The 15,869-nt window shown below is 40.5% G+C and overlaps 1 protein-coding gene across 2 annotated transcripts in view; it reads right to left on the reverse strand.

Annotated features, from left to right (window-relative positions):
* Nucleotides 1-6,711: 6,711 nt before the first annotated feature.
* The window catches only part of stau2 (staufen double-stranded RNA binding protein 2), a 211,545-nt gene continuing 202,387 nt past the window's right edge, over nucleotides 6,712-15,869 (reverse strand). Inside the window, exon 15 of one of the 2 annotated variants that reach the window (XM_052023204.1) lies at nucleotides 6,712-7,808. In XM_052023204.1, the coding sequence (XP_051879164.1) occupies nucleotides 7,676-7,808 (133 nt within the window). In that variant the 3' untranslated portion in view covers nucleotides 6,712-7,675. The remainder of the gene's footprint in view (nucleotides 7,809-15,869) is intronic. The other variant, XM_052023203.1, reaches the window with a different exon arrangement.

Consider the following 15,869-nt stretch of genomic DNA (forward strand, 5'->3'; position numbering starts at 1 on the left):
ATCACTTCAGTTCTGAAGTACAAACTGATAAGTGTTGCCTTCTATTACAATGGAGCAGCCTGAGAGAGCTTTCCACTGATCGATGCTATGGTTTTCCACATGTTTTTGTTGCCCCCCACCCCCCAAACTCTGCCTCTCATTAAATGATTTCTCATCCCTTGCTTTCTATTTCTATTGCCTTTGCCCTTGTTTCAATGTGTGCATGTCTTTTTACCTTGTTCCATATAAATGTTTCTACTCTAAATAAAGCCACTCTTGATATATCAATTTCCTATAAGGAGGCTGTGTGATATCGCTGAATGGGGAACTTGGTGGCACAGTGATTCTCTGGATGAACTGTGCCAGGTAAGTTGGGGTATTGGTAGATGGGCACCTACAGCCATCCACACAACTTTCAATCAATGGTAACTATGGGAATAACTGCTGGTGGGCCTTTAAATTATCTGAATAAGGGCAATAGCAATGACAGGGCAAAATTCTGCATACATTGAGCCTTGCTTATAACTCGTACTTTATTCTTGGGAGACCCACACACCACCAATCCCACAATGGCTGTGATACTTAAGCTGTTGATTCAACCTCGACCATTCAAGGAATACAAGTTCAAGTTTCTCTGGCACACAGTTGGTCTTGTCATCTCATACTATCAAGTGCTGTTGGGGTTTCATTTTTTTTTTCAAATGCTGTTCAATCCATTGCCAATCTATTTTAACTCATTCACCTGCACTACCCCACCCCACACAGAGTATTTTTTCTAACCTCAAGGGTGCATGAAGGTCATGATGTCTCTGCCTCCTTAAAAGCAGCCTTCTCATCCACTTTTTTTTTTATTCATAGGGATCTAGGAGTCTTTGGCAAAGCCAGCATTTATTGCCAAAAGCAAACTGCTTGAGGAGTGCCCCAGATTTCAGCATCTGCAGTCTCTTGTGTCTCCAGTATTTATTGTCCTTGAAGATGGTAAGTTTTTGAAATGCTGCAATCCTTCTGGTGAAGATACTCCTACTGTGTTATGATGAATGTTGCTATTTCCAAGCCAGCATAGTGTGAAACTTGAAGGCAGTTGTGTTCCCACGTGCCTGAAGCTCTTGTCTTTGGTGGTAAAAGTCCTGGGTGTGGGAGGTATCTGGACGAGTAACTACGGTATATTTTGTAGACTGCATGCTGCAGCTGTACAGTCATTTTTGAGGGAATAAATGCTCAACTAAGTGGTCAGGGTACCAGTTAAGCAGGCTGCTTTGTCCCTGTGTAATCTGTTTGCAGTGTGAAGTCTTCCAAGAAGGAACTTTTTGACAATAAATCTTTGTAATTTTTCACCCTTTATCAGTATGGGATCCAAAATCAACAGGTTTTTCCTGACTGTAATCCACCATCTTAGAAGGAAGAAGGTGCTCTTTGCTCAGGTTCACAGGATAACATTCTTAACTCATAGATCAAGAATGCTATTGCTAAATTTGGTAGCAAATGTTTTGGAGTCTTTGTAATGGGTTGTATATTTTTTATATAGGCTGCAGACCATGTAAGTTCGTGTATGCCAAGATGAACTGCTTCACATTGCACAAAAGAACACTTGTGTTACTTAAATTTAACATTATTTCTACACACAAAATTTCTTTTAGTCACATGTACATCGAAATGCATCTTTTTGTGTAGAATGTTCTGAGGGCAGCCCACAAGTGCCACCGCATGTCAGGTGCCAACATAGTATGCCCACAACTTCCTAACCCGTACGTCTTTGGAGTGTGGGAGGAAACCAGAGCACCTGGAGGAAACCCACACAGACACAGGGAGAACGTACAAACTCCTTACAGGCAGCGGCAGGAATTGAACCCGGGTCGCTGGTGCTGTAAAGCGTTACGCTAACCACTACACTATTGTGCCTGCCCTTATTTTAGTGCCCTGCTAGAATTTGAAGTTGTATGTATAGCAATCAACACATTGCCCTCATTACACAAGGAGTGATATCTTTCCTTGTAAAATTTTATCCACAGTGGTTTGGAAGATGATAGGTAACAAATTAACTGCTTATGGGGTTTGGTGTAAGAGCAGACTCCCCTGTGCATGTCAATGGTGAAATAGTGTTGCTACACTTATTAACATTTATCTCATGCATAAGCAGAACTAAATTTAATTTTGTATTAGCCTTGCTCCAGCCAGCTTGGCATAATGGGTTTGTGATGTCAGTAGTGGATGTCATTATCAACCACTGAGCCTGACTGTTGTATCTGCTTTTGGAACCACCAGAAACAACATGGCACAATCACTGTGCCACTGAGCAGAGGGGCCAGATACCTTCCATAGCATGCCCCTTTGTTTTCTACCTGTTAGAACTGCACATCCAGTGCAATCATTTAAATTGCATTACTGTCCTCTAAGGAAGGGGTATGTGGTTTGGATGTTTTTTCCCTTGGAAGTTTTGATTTAAATGTTTTAACATTTTTTTTCAAAAAGGAATTCAATAAATAAACAGATACTGTTTGTTGCTTCAATAAATAAAAATGTTTCAGTTGTTCTTAAATGCATCAGGGTGGTTCAGGATCCTCTGTCTTAACCCTGATTGCCAATTACAAACTGGTCTGTTTTGCAGCACCAGTGAGGTTATGAAGAATGCAGCTTAACTGGGTCTGTGAAACTGCTGACCGTTCAGTTGTTGGGGTTGCATGGTGGGACAAGCACAAGACATGGACCAGGTTGAGGATGATCCTACTCAATATTTTGATTCTGTAATAGGTAGTGTCACACATTGGCTTTTGTATCCTTTCACATGTTTCAATTGTCATAAACCTTGGAGAATTTCTCCCACACTCATCTTCATTTAGACTGTATTTTGTCTTGGAGGTACGCTGCTGACATTCTCCAGATATGTATCTGGCTCATTTTAGAGCAGTCCACTGATCACAAGATCTTCATCTTTATGTAGTTCTGTTGAATTCTGGATTCACTTGACTTTCATTTTGCTGGCTGGCAGCATGTACACTTTTTCAGATAAGATACACCTTTATTATTCACAAGTACATCGAAACGCACAGTGAAATACACCTTTTGCGTAGAGTGTTCTGGGGGTAGCCCGCAAGTGTCACCATGCTTCCAGCGCCAACATAGCATGCCCACAACTTCCTAACCCATACGTCTTTGGAATGTGGGAGGAAACCCACACAGACACGGGGAGAATGTACAAACTCCTTACAGCAGCTGGAATTGAACCCGAGTCGCTGGTGCTGTAATAGCATTACGCTCATTCTTCTCAACTTCCAGTAATGAAGTTTAAAGTAAGCATCCCATCTCACCATCAATTTGGGCTGCAACCTGGACACTGGCAATAATGACCCTTGTGTGGACATCTCTGACAGCCTTTTTCAATTTGCCCCGCTATTCTGGCTGATTGCAATTGCATCCTCCAATAACAGGCCACCTATACATATTCTTGTTAGACACAATCTCTCCACCATGCTTATGGTTGTGTACAACACGAGCTATCATGGTTGGATGCAGCTCTTTTGCATTTAATATCGCTATATCCATGACAATTGATATCTCATGGGCATGCTGAGTAACTTTGGAGCTGTCCATCGGCCAATCCATAAACTAACTTATTCTTGGGTCGTGGGTATTACCAGAAAGGCCAATGCTTACCGTCAATCCCTAATTGCTCTGGTAATGAGTGCTTTTTGACCCACTGCAGTCCTTCCAATAAAGGTACTTCTACACAATGTTTTTGGGGAGGAGTGATTTGGACCCAACAATGATGAAGGAATGGCGATATGTTTCCAAGTTGGGTTGATGTGGAAGTTGGAGCAGAATTTGGTGGTGGGAGGACTCTCATGTGCTTGAAGCCCTCATCATTCTTGGTAGTAGAGGTTTGGGAGATTGTCAGAGTAGGCTTGGTGAGTAGCTCCATTGTGTGCTAATGGTGGGAATGATGTTCATGGTGATCAGTGGGGTACAAATCAAGCAGGTTGCTTTGTCCTGGATGGTGTTAAGCTGCTTGAATGTTATTGGAGCAGCATCCATTGAGGCAAATGTAGGATATTCCATGGAATATCCTCCATTTGTCTCAATGGATTACTAGTAGATAGTGGGAAGGCTTTGGGATGTTGGGAGGTGGGTCACTCACCACAGGATACCCCAATTCTGACCACCTCACATAGCCATTATATTTACTTGGCTAGTCCAATTGCGTTCTGGTCAATGGTGAACCCCAGGATGTTAATGGTGGGGGACTCAGTTGTGGTAATGTGATTGCATGTCAAGTTTAGGTTGTTGTGCACTCTTACAGGAAGTGGTTATTGTTGAGCAATTTTGTGCCATGAATATTAATTACCACCTATCAGTCCATACCTGAATGATGTCGAGGTCTTGATATTTTCAGGCAGGCATGGAATGCTTCCTTTGCTGAATGAGCTTGAACATTGTCAACCATCAGTGAACATCCATTCTTTATGACCTTGTGAGGGAAGGAAGATCATTGATGAAGCAGTTGAAGATGTTGCACCTAGAAAAACTACCACGAGGAACTCGTGCAGTGATGATATGGAACTGGGATAGTTGAGCTCCAGCATCATAAATCTTGGCTTCTTCCAGAAATACCCATGCTGGGCCCTGAACTCGTATGCTGGGCCCTGCCATTGGTTAGGATGGGGATAGTTTTGGAACATCCACCTCTCATTAGTGTTAATTGTCCACTATTCACTGCTGAACATGGCAAGATTGCAGTCCTTTGCTCTCAGCCATTCATTCTGAGATTGCTTAGCTCTATCTATTGCTTATTATTTTTGCTGTCAGTTTCACCAAGTTGACATATCATTTTTAGGTATACCTGGTTCTACTATGGACATCTCTTTGGCACTCATTGAATCAAGGTTGATAACCTGGCTTGACGGTGATGACAGTAGGGGATATGGCAGGTTATGATGTTCCAGTGATTATGCATTGTTCCCACTATTGCTGATGGTCCACAGTGCCTTACAGCTGGCAGCTTAAACAAGGGCATTCGTGTTCTGAGATAATCCTATTTACCGTGACTGTAGTACAAGGGATATCCTCAGCATATCTCCTCCAATGCACCTGAACCCCCAGTCATTGTTGCAGATGCAAGATCAGTCTTCCAGAGAGATGATGTCCCTGGCCGTGTCCCTAGATTCTGAGCAGATCAGCTGGCAGGGGTATTTGCAGAGATTTTTAACCTCTCCCTGCTTCAATACGAGGTTCCCACCTGCTTTAAGATGACCACTATCATCCAAGAAAAACAAGGTAACGTACCTTGATGACTACCACCCGGTGGCTCTGACAGCCACCATCATGAAGTTCATTAAGAGGCTGGTTATACCACACATTAATTGTAGCCTCCCAGATAACCTTGACCCACCGCAATTTGCTTACCACTGAAACAGGTCTATGGCGGACACCATCTCCCTGGCCCTATACTCTTCTCTGGAGCATTTGGACAGTAAAGACATCTACATTATATTATTATTAGCTATAGCTCCACCTTCAATACCATAATTCCAAGCAAACTCATCTCCAAACTCCTTGACCTAAGGCCTCAACACCTCCATTTGCAGTTGGATCCTTGACTTCCTGATCAATAGGCCACAATCAGTGAGGATAGGTAGCAACACCTCTGCCATGATTATTCTCAACACTGGTGCCCCACGAGGCTGTGTCCTCAGCCCTCTACTCTACTCCCTATACACTTACTTATGACTGTGTGGACAGATTCTGCTCTAACTCCATCTACAAGTTTGCAGAGGATACCACCATAGTGGGCCATGTCTCAATCAACAATGAGTTGGAGTATAGGAAGGAGATAGAGAACCTACTGGCATGGTGTCATGACAATAACCTTTCCTTCAATGTCAGCAAAACAAAAGAACTGGTCATCGACTTCAGTAAGGGGGTCCCCAGTACACACGCTCCTGTTTACATCAATGGTGCTGGGGTCAAGAGGGTTGAGAGCTATAAGTTCCTAGGAGTGAACATCACCAATAGCCTGTCCTCATACAACTACGTAGATGCCACAGCCAAGAAAGCTCACCAGCGCCTCTACTTGCTCAGGAAGCTAGAGAAATTTGAAATGTCCCCTTTGACACTCACCAATTTTTTTTTATATAGATGCACCATAGAAAGCATCCTATCAGGGTACATCACGGCTTGATATGGCAACTGTTCTGCCTGTGATCGCAAGAAACTGCAGAGGGTTATTGACACAGCTCAACACATCACAGAAACCAGCCTCCCCTCCATGGACTCTGTCTATACTTCCTGCTGCCTTGGTAATGTACCCAATATAATCAAAGACCCCACCCACCCTGGACATTCTCTCTTCGCGCCCCCCCCCCCCCCCCAATTGGGCAGAAGATCCAAAAGCTTGAAAGCACATACCACCAGGCTTAAGAACAGCTTCTATCCTGCTGTTATAAGACTATTGAACAGTCCCCTAGTACAATACGATGAACTCTTAACCGCACATTCTACCTCATTATGGCCTTGCACCTTGTCGTCTGCCTGCACTGTACTTCCTTTGCTCCAGTAGCATTTTATTCTGTATTCTGTTATTGTTTTCCTTTGTACTACCTCAATGCACTGATGTGATGAAATGATCTGTATGGATGGCATGCAAAACAAAGTTTTTTGCTGTACCTCAGTACATGTGACAATATTAAATCAATTTAACACAATAAAAATTGTATTTAAATAAAGACACAAGACCAAATTACTCATGAACTGATGTGGTTTTACTGCATTTGGGCAATTATTAATCCAAAAATAACCAATCTGTTCAAACTTCAACCACTCTTCCGTCCATTGATAATAGCTTTTCTAACATACATGTTTTAAACATACCCGCTATCTTTACTGTACATGTTGACCTTGCTTTCTACCAAGGTTACTTTATTTATCCAGTTCCGAATGCAGTTATTAAAAACACTCAGTTGATGCACACGGTGGGTTGTACAACACACAGAATGGGTGTAAATGTGTTTCACAGAACAGAGGAGCAAAGGATACAAAATGTTACTGCAAGGCAAAACACCTCAAACTTCTGTGATGGTAATGAAAATCAAACACCATAACTGCCTTTCTGGAGTATAATCTTAAAACTATACTGATCAGTGCTAACATCAGTTCATGTATCAATAAGCATTTTGTGTGATTCAGTTTTTATCTCTGTATACAGCTTGAGTAGCAGTCTGTATCTTAATCATATATATGCATATAGAATGATAAATGCTTATATCAGCATAAAAAGATAAACTGAATGACTATATATGAAGACAACAACTACAACTCTCATAGCATTGCCATTGGTTAACTTTTAAATGCTGAAGCATCATAAAAAGCAGAAACTAAAGCTACACTAAGGAAAATTGATAGTTAATGAAACAATAGTGAGTATTTATAGCCAATGGTGAAGTATTTGTCTTATCACTTTAAAAAAAAAACACTTTTCACTAAAAATTGATATACAAGCTTAGCAGCATGATAGTGCTAACAGGCAACCAACAAGTATTTACTTTTCTTTGCAAAGGGGAATCTATACAGTCTGGTCATTTTGTTTGAGATTAATGGTACCATGCATTTATTCTCTTGCATTCTATTAGTGTTGTCTTCACATAGATTCATATAATGGTATTGGTCATTTCCTCATACACATACACCCTATCGCGTGTTGACAGCTTTATAAGGATGCAGTGGCAGCCGTGGGTGCTACAGGCTCCTTGACGACAGCCTTTGAATCCTTGCAGTCCTGAGCTGTGGTGCCTGAGTTAGCCTGTTTATTGTCAGTTTTTTGTATCAGATGTTTGACTTGTCTGTAAAGATGAATTGATCCAAATTAGTTTTAAAACTTGAGCCAGACAGTCTTAATGTGTTTTAACAGATAACAAGGTAGATAACAGACAACTATCACTTTGTGTTTAAAAAGTGAACACAATGCAATTAAAATATAGTTGAGATACTATAACTTGTGTCAGCTGTGGCTCAGTGGCAGAACACTGTGGGTCCAAATCTGACTAGAGAACAAACACCAGGAGAGTTATCACTTCTGTCCTGGTCAATATCTATCTGTCTGTCAGCTAACTTTAAAAAAAACCAAACTTGCCTATTATGGCACCAATACAGTGGTCAATGACGGTTTGGTTGTTGTCCCACCACATCAAAATTTAGTTGTGACCAAGTTCCAACGTATTGGTTACTACAAACTAAGTGTAGTACATTTTTTTATTCAACGGTGTGCCACACACATTGCTCTTCTGAAACTGGGCTCAAGCAGTTGGCCACAGGTCAGAGAGGATTGGATCAACGACTTGGCATCACCCGCAGCATTGATAATGTTGTGTGTGGGTGAGTGAGTCAGCCAGACACTTGTGTGGAAGGGGTCTGAATCATTCATTTTCATACTTCCTTACAACATAGTTGGAGGCTATTTGGCTCATCGAGTCTATGGTGGCTCTTAAAACAATGCCATCAGTTCCTTTTTGCCCACTCATTTCTCTGTAACCTATTCTATCTTGTGTTGGGATCTGGTGGGTTTGAGCGGGTTGATATCAAGGACGGAGACTGACATAGTGATGTCAGGGGAGGGGGAAGGTTTGGAATGTAGAAAGAGATTGAAGATTGTGGGGGTTGTGCTGGGAAAGAGAGATCAGACAGGGAGGCCAACATGGAGATAATTGGGTTGGGCTAGGTGGGAAATATTAGCAGTAAAATAGATGGGGATCTGTCAGGGGAGGGGGAGATGCATGGTACAGATCAGCAGTTTGGAGGATGGGCTGGAGATTGTTTGGATTTGGATGACAAGGGAGCAGTGGAGAGGGCCCAAGGTGAAGGTTCTTTTCTCAAACTTGCCTTATGGGCCTCCCAAATCAGATCTGCATTTTTAAGACCTCATCATCCCATGAGTACCTAATGATGAACAATCTCAGGACAAACCTTCCCTGCTCCAAAGTGGGTACTGCATAGGACTGACATAATCACATGCAGTCCTGATGCAGAAATCACACAGGAGTCACTCAGGTGACTCACAACACTAAGTGCCAGGACAAATTTCCCTGAATGATGCAACACAACCATCATCATACATCATTCACTGAAAAATCGTTTCCCAATTGCCTAACATGAGGGAAAAGAGCATTATGACACCGAAATTCTAGGTAACTATGTGGACATTTGTGGGACTTGTACACTGACAAATTTCCTGCAGTAAAGTGGTGACTACACTTCAAAAATACTTCTCTGGTTGTAAAGCGACTTGGACATCCTGAGGGTAAGGTACTATGATGTTTTTTCATTACTTTTACTTTCTTACAAGAATCTCCAATTAGCAAATGATTTTTGTTCTGAAGCAATTTTTATAAGATTTCTAAATCTCAACTGGTACCTCTCATCAACGTGGACAGATTTAAAAAATTGCAAGAGATGAGAAAACCACCCTGTGCACTATTTATGGGATCTTTTTGTAGTATTTAATGGAATCTCTAATAATAGTAAACTGGTATAATCACTGAAGGAAATGACTATTGTAGCCATTTCAAAAGCATCAAATTCCAGATCCAGATCCAGATTTTTCAATACACATTTTATGTTTGCTATCACATTTTCATTTAGGTTCTGGCAACAGATCTGTAAGAATGTAAAAACATTAAATGTAGACAGTGATTTTAAAATTACAAGGGTTGATGTGTAGTAAGGGAGCAATTACTGCCGCCATGGTCAAATGGCCAGGCAACATTCACAGACAGGGCTCTTATACTGCCCAAGTGCCAAGTCACTTGGTGCCTCCCAGCACCACTGGAATTGCACTGCAGCACATTAAAGTCTCAGAAGGCCATGGTTAAAAAAATATCTGGGAACAATTTAAGAAAATTATTGCATGTTTTGTAATTGTGAAGTAGTCATTTAATATTATCTTGATGTCAATGTGTTCTCAGAGCATTGAACTTTATAATTTAACAAAGCAAATGATTTGAAATGCAATCATAAATCTGTCTTCTTTGGGGTGAAAGACATGAGGGCCATCTCATTTCACTTTGTGTTTTCCTGATACATAATTCCAGGTTTTTGTATCATTATCCAGAGACTGAGCTGTTCACATGAAATATATCAAAAAAATGTCGATGGCTTAGGCATGGAAGATTCAGATAGACTCTAAAAACCAATTTTATTTTAAAGTTTTAACTAAAAATTGATATTACTACTTCACAGAATTTGACACTTTTTTTTGGCTAAGTTCATTAATCTGTACTACTACTCTCTTTTGGGAAGGCATCTGGTTGAGAGTCCTCCTGTGAACTTTTATAAAAAGATTTATTGGCAACGACTGGGCAGATGAGAGAGGAAGTTCAAGGGACTGTGAACATTTTAAGTAAAGAAAAACGCAAGTAAATTGAACCTAGCAAGACGGATTCTGACACCAAAGCCCCAGGAAAACCATAAATCTTCACCTGGACTCAGGTAACTTAAAAGGTTATCCAAAAATTCATAGGGAACTCGTTATGAGTAAACCAGATAAATGTAACTACGTAAATAATAGAATGATTCAGTGGAACAACTCCACTCTCCTGGGCCTCAGAATGGTGCAAAACCTCAGCTGGGATCACATAACAAAAAGAGATGTGGTGCAACATTAGAAGAGATTCCACTGCTGTTGGAAATCTTAACAGTAGTAGTGCTAGGTTAAAGTAGATTCAATGCACAAGGAATACCTTGGGGGAGAAAGTAAAGGGAGCTATCTGAATAATTAAAAAAAACTTTTATACGTAAAGTGGCTATATTAAGCACAATTAACATCTTATGTTTGCTGTGGGAATTTACAGACAACAAGAATGGAGATGATTGTTGAAGTTTAAAGAAAGTATTCTAGAGTTGGCTCACTGGATAGGACACTCATCTCTGAATTAAGAGTTTAAGGCTCATGCCAGAGATTTTTGCAGATAATCTAGGCTGCCACTCTCACTTCAGTGCATACTGAGTCATGCTGCATTGTCAGAGAGGTAGTCTTTCAAAAAAAAAAGACATTTAGCCAAGGCTTTTCTTGCTCCCACTCAAGTATACATAAAAAATGGCACCAATCATGGAAGAGTAGGTTCCAAGAGCAGGAAGAGATTATTCACCAATCATCGTCAATAAAATAGATCATCTGGTTATTTACCTTGTTTGTGGGATCCTGCTATCCACACATTGGCTGCAACATTTCCTTACACAACAGTCAGAGACTTTTTCCCAGGGTGAAAATGGCTAACACAAGGGGTCATAATTTTGAGGTGATTGGAGGAAGGTAGAGGAGGGAATGTCAGAGGCAAGTTTTTTTGCACAGACTGGGTGTGTGGAATGCACTGCTAGCAGAGGTGGTGGAGACAGATAAATTAGGGACATTAAGAGACTCTTAGATAGAAAAATGGAGGGGTATGTGGGAAGGAAGGGTTAGATAGATCTCAGAGCAGTACAAACTGTCGGCACAACATCGTGGGCCGAAGGGCCGATACTGTGCTGTAATGTTCTATGATAACAGTAATTAGTTTCTGTAAAGCACTTGGGAACTCCTAAGGTCAAGCGACCATTATAGGGAGTAAAAGGCAGCACACACTAATTAGGCTTAAATGTTACCAGCTAGAAATTCTGAGTTAAACTTGCTTGCTGCCTGACTATAATGCTGCAGTTTCTATAAATTGACTATTTTTGGACCCAATTATTTTTATTTCCCCTAGGAGATGGTTTTGATCCTAACCCTTATAGCAGGAAACCAGCACAATTGATCAGCTTCCTGCCTATGTGCACTTTTACTTTGAAGTTATTAGAAATTGCATAGGGGGCGAGAGTGTAATTTTTTGCAGTAATCAGTTGCAAAATATTTGAAATGAAATTGCAAAAAATGGTTGAAATACCTATCTAATAATATTGTATTAATTAGTGGGGCCCTTAGCAAACAGTGATATTATTGTAGCATTAACATACCTATATTTGAAATATGACTTTAACCTTGTATATCAGGCAAACACAAAAAGGCTTCACTGAACTTAGGAGAGAATCAAGCTGTGTATTTTATGTCCTTCGACAGTGTCATTGTCAAAAAAAAGTGTCAAGGCTACCTGAAAAGGGCATCCTGGAGAAACTGTCAGAGATAGCAGCTTCTCAACATTTCCTTCGATCTCCTTTTACCATAAGTTCAATGGTGCACTTGCTTAATGCCATAGAATGATTCAGCATTGGAGATGCACACCAGCTTGTCATGCCTGTATCGATTCTCTGATAGAGCCATTCAAACCTGCTCTTTCCCTGTAGCCCTACGATTCTTTTCCCCTCCAGTATTTATCGGTCCACTTTTGCAAGTTACTATGGAATCTGACTATTGTATGGCAGGTTGTAACAACTACCTCACTTCAAGTTTTTTGTTCATCTTAGATCAATGTTCTTCGATTACTGTCCCTCTTGCCACTAGAAACAGCTAATTTTTATTTATTTAAATTAAGCCAAATGATTCAACAGCATTCCAAAATCCTCCTCATTCCTAATTTCTAAAGCCCTGAAATTATGTACAATCTTCTGAAATTCTTTTTTTTCCCTATTTAAAATAAAAAGAGTCAACTTCAACTGAATACCATTCTAGAATACTAATTTTTAATTTGTTACCCTGCATTTTTACCCCTTTACCAAAGTCATCCATTTTCTTAATTCTCTCAGTTATTCTCTTGATTATCTTTAAATCATTAATTTGACAACTAAACATTTCTTTTGCAAAGTAAGAAAGATTATGTAATCTTTCCAAATCAGCTTGCAGGATTTCAGATGCTGTCTGATCAGTTACTTATGATCTTTTATATTTGTGCCCTCTTCTAATACAATCTTATTAAGATTATATAATGGGGATATTTGGATGTATATGGTACTTTTGGAGGCCACAGCATGGTCTGAAAATTAAAACAATGAAGTATTTTTTAGTGATTTCTTTAGTTCAGGTGACTGCTGTTTAAAGAACTGTGATTTACACAACTGGCAATGAGATACATTACAACTAATCTGTTTTTTTTTGTGTGTTGTATTTGACAAAAGTTAAGTGTTGCCAAGGACACCAAGAGAATTCTGGTGCTCTATGTTGTGTCATGAGATCTTTTAAGTATGCCCAAGAGTGCAAACAGGGCCTCAATTTAATGATTCATTTAAAGGATAGTCCCTTCCAAAACATTGCAGTCCACAGAACTGCAGTAAATTGTCACATTGGATTGTGTTCAAATTCTACCTGCTCATGTTGCTGCAGTTCTCCTAAGGAAGATATTCCCAGAGTGTTGTTGGGTAGACATTAGACCGAGCAATGGTAAAGGAACAGCAATACATTTCCAGACACTGTGTGACTTGGAGCAGAATGTACAGTTAGTGGTACTCCTATTCACTTGTTTCCCTTGTCTTCCTTGGTAGTAGAAGTCACGGGTTTGGAAGGTGACAACGCTTGGACATACAGAAGAGAGCGCTAACACTAAACTAAGGTTGATACCCTTCTTCACTTTGTAAATAGCTTGACATTTTGGCAGATTATAATACTTAATATAGATTAAAATATATAGTTAATAAAATAAATGATAATCTCATGATTAATAAACATTATCACAATTCCATTTGGCTATAAGTTGTTGTTGAGACTGTCACTGGATGGAAACTTAAGAACTTTATATGTTTATTTATCTGAACCCCAGTTTTCCACTTAAAATAGCAAAGAAAGTTAAACGAACACATGCCTTGGTCAGCCAATATAAAGAGAGAGTTGTACAGCACAGAAACAGACCACCTACCCTCTTAAGTTTATACAAGTCTGAGGTCACCCCTCACCCGCCTTCGCTTCTGACAACCTCTCCATAACTAAGTCCTCCAATTCAGGCAACATCTCGGTGAATCTCCTCTGCACCGTCTCCACTGCAACCACATCCTGCCAAAAGTGTGGCGACCAGAACTGCACACAACGCACCCAAAGTTGTAACGCCCCATCTTTTATATTCTACGCCCTGATTTATGAAGGCCAGCACGCCATATACCACCTTCACCACCCATCTGTCTGTGTTGTCACTTTCAGAGAACTGCGGACTTGAACCCAAAGGTCCCTCTGTTCATCAACATTCCTTAGCATCCTGCCACTTCTTGTACATGTCCTACCCGTATCTGACTTCCCAAAATGCACTGTTGTGCACTTGTCAGAATTAAGTTCCATCTGCCAATGTTCCGCCCAACTTTCCATCTGATCTATATCCTGCCGTGGCCTTAGACAACTTTCCTTGCTATACATAGTGCCACCAACATTTGTGCCACCTGCAAACATTAAATATACCTCCTACGCTCACATCCAAGTCATTACTATGTATCATAAACAAGGATCGCAGCACTGATCCCTGCTCCACACCACCGATTATAGACTTCCAACCAGAAAAGCATCCTTCCACCACTACCTTCTGCTTCCTATCACCAAGCCAATTTAGTATCCAATTAGCCAGCTTGCCTTAACCTTCTGGACCAGTCTACCATGCAGGTCCTTGTTAAATACCTTGCTAGAGTCCATATAGACCACATCGATACAATGCCTTCATCAGTCGTCTTAGTGACCTCCTCAAAAATAAAATAACCAAATTGGTGAGGCAGGATTTCCCCCGCACAAAGCCATGCTGCCTATCCCTGATCAGCCTTTCTAAATGTACATAAGTCCTATCCCGAAGGATTTTCTCCAATAATTTCCCCACCACTGATGCAAGGCTCACCAGCCTGTAGTTACCTGGCTTATCCCTGCTGCCCTGCTTAAATAAAGGAACCTTATTAGCTATCCTCCAGTATTGTGCCATCTGACATGTACTGAATTTCATGACATCAGAAGGTCCCAAAATGATGATGAAGCAGTCTATGAAGAGCAGCCACAGTTGTGGGGGAAAATGGCAGGCAAGTTGCACACACAAATCTCAACAAGAGTATTGTACTGTTGACCGTGTGATCTGTTTTAGTGATGGTGAAGGAGGGATAAATATTGCTAGGACACCAGAGATAACATGCTCCTTTTCTTTGGAATACTACCATGAGATCTCTCATATCCACCTGGGAATAGTCTAACAATGAACTGCAGCCATGCGTGCTTCCCTTGCCAACATTATCTGCAGCATCGATTTGGTCCTCAAGCAGGCTCCTGATTGGCTGGCCCCATAAAACAAGGCTTTTTTTTTGTTGAAATTAGCAAGAGCAGCCCCACCAGTGCTTGGAGCCATCACCCCCCAGTCCCCAGGTTAAACGACTCAAAACTGATGAAAGACTTCAGATGTCCGTGAATGGGATACTCAATCACTGAAAAGATATTCAAAAACCATTAAAGAATGATTCTATTAAAGATTTAATTAAAAAAAACTAAAAGGAAAAGAAAACATTTAGAAACAATTATACATAATTAATATATTTGTTATGTAATTAATTAAAAAAATAGATAATTACCAGAAAGAATGGTGTTGTTGAACCTGTACAAGATCAGTGCCAGGATTCCCCAAGAAGAATCCTATATCAAAATGTAATTGGAATTGGAGCAGCAGTAACATTCTATTAAAGGGTTAGGAATTCTGTGTTCATACTCACTGAACCACACAAAATAATATCTGGGCAGATGATTAAAAGTTTGCCCAAGTGGTAAGTTTTAAGGATCACCTTAAAGGAGAGAGAGTTAGAGAAGTGGAGAGATTCCGTGCAGGAATTCCAGTGAGTAGGTCCTTGACAGCTTAAGGCATGGCTGCCAATTGTAATTTGTGTGTTTCAGACAAGAATGCTACCAAATGAACCATAGCTGACACCAACAATACCATCAAGAGTAATATCTAAGAGACTACAGGATTCATTTTTTTGCTACCATGATAATTGTAGAC

The sequence above is a fragment of the Pristis pectinata genome, chromosome 9, assembly GCF_009764475.1.
Source record: "Pristis pectinata isolate sPriPec2 chromosome 9, sPriPec2.1.pri, whole genome shotgun sequence".
Lineage (NCBI taxonomy): Eukaryota > Metazoa > Chordata > Chondrichthyes > Rhinopristiformes > Pristidae > Pristis > Pristis pectinata.